General features: G+C 36.9%; 1 protein-coding gene across 1 annotated transcript; it reads left to right on the top strand.

Annotated features, from left to right (window-relative positions):
* Positions 1-4064, top strand: LOC112198384 (tetratricopeptide repeat protein 5). The gene is made up of 13 exons (XM_024339496.2): positions 1-313; positions 570-679; positions 771-881; positions 962-1019; positions 1103-1192; positions 1520-1614; positions 1741-1794; positions 2139-2276; positions 2600-2657; positions 2778-2892; positions 3105-3174; positions 3397-3468; positions 3704-4064. The coding sequence occupies exons 1-13, from the start codon at positions 145-147 to the stop codon at positions 3818-3820; spliced, it is 1257 nt and encodes a 418-aa protein (XP_024195264.1). The 5' UTR covers positions 1-144; the 3' UTR covers positions 3821-4064.
* The last annotated feature ends 314 nt before the right edge of the window (positions 4065-4378 follow it).

Genomic DNA, 4378 nt, shown 5'->3' on the forward strand with positions numbered 1-4378 from the left:
ATTAAAGTTTAACCCATTCTCCATTCGAGGACAGTATCGGCCCAAAAGAGCCGAACATATCATACCGCCTATAGCAGAAAACGACGCGTTTCGAAGCCATTGCACAGTCTCTCTCTCTCTCTGCCTTTGTGCGTTGTCTGAGCGATGAGCACTCCAGCAGTGGAAAACGACGCACTGGAGAAAGCCGGTAGTGCCACCGAAGCTCTTTACTTAACTCGAGATACCTACTTTCCGGCGAACCCCGACGACAAAATCGCCAGACTAAAATCAGAATCCGATCTCGCTCTCAACCTCCTCGATTCCATTCCTCCCGGTAATTTTTACTTCCCTGAGCTCATCTTTCCGTTTCCGAGCTCAATACACCTTTGAATTCTCTTTGCTTCGTTCGCGTCGATGTGTTTGAGCTTTTGTTTTAGACTTTAGTCCATTTAGAACCAAAATTAGGCTGCATTGTTCGGAAGAGGTACTGTAAATTTGCTTCTTTGCTGCTTAACCGGTTGTGGCTATGGTAATTTTTGTTAGTTGAATTTGAATTTTTGTTATCTCATTCATCCACTGTGATTTACCAGAGCAAAGGAAGCTTCTAACGCAGCGTGCAAGGTACGAATATCTGAGAGGAAAGATATTGGATGTATTGCCGGAGTATAAAAGAGAGGCTGAGGATCATCTCTCGAAAGCGGTAAGCGAAAATGTAGTGTAAAGTTACACTAGTTTGGCATGGTGTAATGCTTGAGTTGGAAGTTTCCTGAAATAGGCTCTTTGAGATGCAGGTTAAGCTGAATCCATCTCTTGCGGATGCGTGGCTGTGCTTAGGTAACTGCATTTGGAAGAAGGGAGATCTGTCTTCGGCCAAGAACTGCTTTACTCTTGCACTAAGCAAAGTTAGTGTTGGTTTATGTATCTCTGATGCAGTTTACTGTGGTTTTATGGTAGATACTTAATTATCTTGTGTCTTCTGCAGGGTCCAAACAAACAGATACTATGTCAACTCTCAATGCTCGAAAGGAAAATGGCCCAAGGCAATGTTTTGTTCTTCAACGCATCTTTCCTGTTCATAATGTCTGCGTCATTGTGCATTCCTAAATTTCATCTCCTTTTCTAGGTGCTGATAATCAGGCAGAACTTGTTGATGAAAGCATAAAACATGCCAAGGAAGCTATAGCTTTGGATGTCAAGGATGGGAATTCATGGTGTAAGATCTCGATCATAACCCTGATCATGAAAAACAGTTTATTCTTGGGCCTTGAGTAAGACCTATATTTGATATTGTTTGTCGAATAGCATTTCACTTTACTTGCTTTGCAATACCATTTATTTTGAATCTCTGCTAGCCTTTTCTGGTTGGATTAGTCTTACTTCAACTGGTAGATGATAAGCTATTTCTCTCTGGCTGCATATTGTATATTGTATATTGTATTTAAGGATTTACGCACACCTAAGCCCGTGTTTGACTTTATTTGCTATACCCGAGAAATTCATAAATTCTGTTCATCTGAAATGATTCAACCTTTACTGTCAGACAATCTTGGAAATGCATGTCTTACAAGTTTTTTTGTGACCGGAGCCTGGGACCACGCCAAACTTCTGCAGTCTCTAAAGGCATACCAAAATGCTGTAAGTGCACAAACAGTTCCTAAAGATCAGTTTATTGTTGATAAACAATTTATGGTTATTGGTCTTTCCTTGTATGTCAGGGAAACTATATACTTACTAATAAGTTCTAATTATTGATAATTTCAGGAGAAAGATGAAAGGATGAAATCTAATCCAGACCTGTACTTTAACTGTGCTACTGTAAGTTAGTTTTCCTTTAGACATAAACTACTCATTTGGTTTCTCAATCTTTTTAACTAGATTATATTTGATGATTCCTTAAACTTTAGTTTTTGGTATTTGGCTCTTGTTTGACATTCTGCTAATAGAGATGGACAGAAATAAGGAAACATTAATGATGCACCACTTTTTTTTAAAGTAATTTGTATGGGGTTTGCATAAAAAGATGATGGCGATGATGTATACCAGTCACAGAAGTTGTATGACCTTACTTAAGTTGGCTGCCACCTCTTTTGTAGATATGTTTAACCTATTGAGGTGTATCTCATGCTACAGACAAGTTAACATTGAGTTTCTTATTTCAGGTAAACAAATATCTAGAAAACTATGAAATGGCCCTTACTGGATTTGAAGCTGCTGCTTTAAAGGATCCTGGTCTCAATGCTACTGAAGAGGTTCAAAAGATTGTAAACCTCCTTGACAAGCTAGATAATTTGTTACAGGTAATGCATTTTTCATTCGTAAATGTGGTATCTTGAGGTCTTGAGTATGTGTTTCCCCCAATTTTAGTAGTACCATGGTTTACTAGTTGCAAGCCACCATTTTGCGGACTGCATTTGATGAGATTGAGAAACTGGAGACTAAAACAAGGACACTAAGAACTCTTATTAATATTGATCACAATCAAGTAAAGAAGCACCAGGTTAAGGACAATTTACATTCATTTGTTTTTTATAATCTCATATGATCCCATTAAATTTCCCAGTTTGTCTTACCCATATATATTCTTGAAATGTGGCTGATTTTATAAGATTTTGTGCTATAGGGACATGCCAGATCTAAACGACTTGCATCTTTAGCATCATCTCTGGCTGTGGTAAATTGTATGCCACCTTACTCTTTCATGTAGTGTAGCTTATGGTGATTTACGAACTTGAGTGAGCATGGCTGTCTTTTTATTTGTGGGAAATATACTAATTTTTGTCATTTGCGTTGTTTGTAAGTGAATTCGTCATATAAAAGAGCTACTGTAAATCTTTTATCAGAGGGTCTGAACAAAGCGGTAGCAGTAGTGGGGAAAGTGCTATTCTTCATTAAGCATGAAAATGTTGCTCCACTGTAAGTCCTCTGGAAGCATCTTGCATATGTAATCAAGTGCTTATCTTTGTAGAGTTCTGCACAAGCTTATGTTCTACTAGCATTTTATTGTCCTGCTTTTAAATTGAAGTGATTGAGTAGATGAACTTGCTGTGTGTGTTTGAGTGCTTTTGTCTTTTAGTTTTTTTTTTTTTGGTTCCCTCAACGCCTTAATCCTTTCTTTGTCTTATTAGGTACTATTTGGCATGCGATCCAGATCAAGTATGCTTTGTTCTGTCAGTCTATGGCATTCAATATGATTCGGTAAGAGTTGGCAGCTTTCCTAATCTATTACATGTTTTTGTTTTTTGGTGTTGGATGGTTTTCATGTGCTTAACATATTGAAAGTTTGGAACATAACAAATTAACCATCTAACCTTCTTTACATCCCAAGTATGAATGGTCCCTGGCCTTGTTTGGGGTTTAACAAATAAACAGATCATTCGTTAAATTCATTTAACAGTCAGACTAATCTTCATCTCACAGATCAAAGAAGGAGACCTGATAACACTATTGGATCCCTTATACCGGCAGGTCGAATTTTCTTGGAAAGAAAAGGTACTTCTTTCACATAACTATGACATTCTTCATTTATGGTTTTATCGACAAAATAATTACTTTGAAGTTGGAACTCTTCAGATATAGTCTTAATCATGGAAGTCATACTGTTGATTTTTACGAGTAACTGTAACAATCATTCACACACTCTTGAATCTTGTTTAACTAATGAATGTAATAAATTATTTATTTATGTTTTTTTTTTTCTTTTCTGTTTTCCATGTAAATCGACCAGTTTTACCAGTTCAAATCATTTCGTGTGGATTTCAAAGAACAATTGCTTGTGAATGGAAAGGCTCTGACTCCTCACCAAGCAGTCCGCACCTCAATTCATGCACAGCATAAACCATGAGTAGGGATATTTGGTGCAGTACTTTTGAGTAGGTACTTTTGTTTGTCTGCTATTGATTTTAATGGTGTATTATTTGTGAATAGATTAGGGGATGGAGAAAAAGAAGTTATATGGGTAACTGAGTAAATTTTCCGACAGAACAAAAAAGAAAAAAATCAGGTTCTTACACATGTGTCAATCTCTGATGTATCAACATTACAGATGCCATTTTCCTGTTCATTTACTTTTTCTCTTCTGTGCGACTTATAATGTTATTAGATCAACGAAAAGCTCAGTAATAAGAATCAAGATAAATCATTAATCAAAGAATGATGCAAGGCGAAATAGGTTTGCTGTATTTGTGGATTCTGTGTTCACAATGATGATCTATGGAGTGGGTTCTTATTCAACTGCAGTTTTAATCATCAAATGCAATCCACAAAATGGTGGCTTGCAACTAGTAAAGTAGTAAACTGTGCGATCCATACTGCAGTGGGTTCTTATTATTTGGCATATGCGATCAAGATCTGTGAATACTAATGTCAATAGCAATTTGAGTAACAGCACCAATTGGAGAAG

This window comes from Rosa chinensis, chromosome 4 (assembly GCF_002994745.2).
Source record: "Rosa chinensis cultivar Old Blush chromosome 4, RchiOBHm-V2, whole genome shotgun sequence".
Classification (NCBI taxonomy): domain Eukaryota; kingdom Viridiplantae; phylum Streptophyta; class Magnoliopsida; order Rosales; family Rosaceae; genus Rosa; species Rosa chinensis.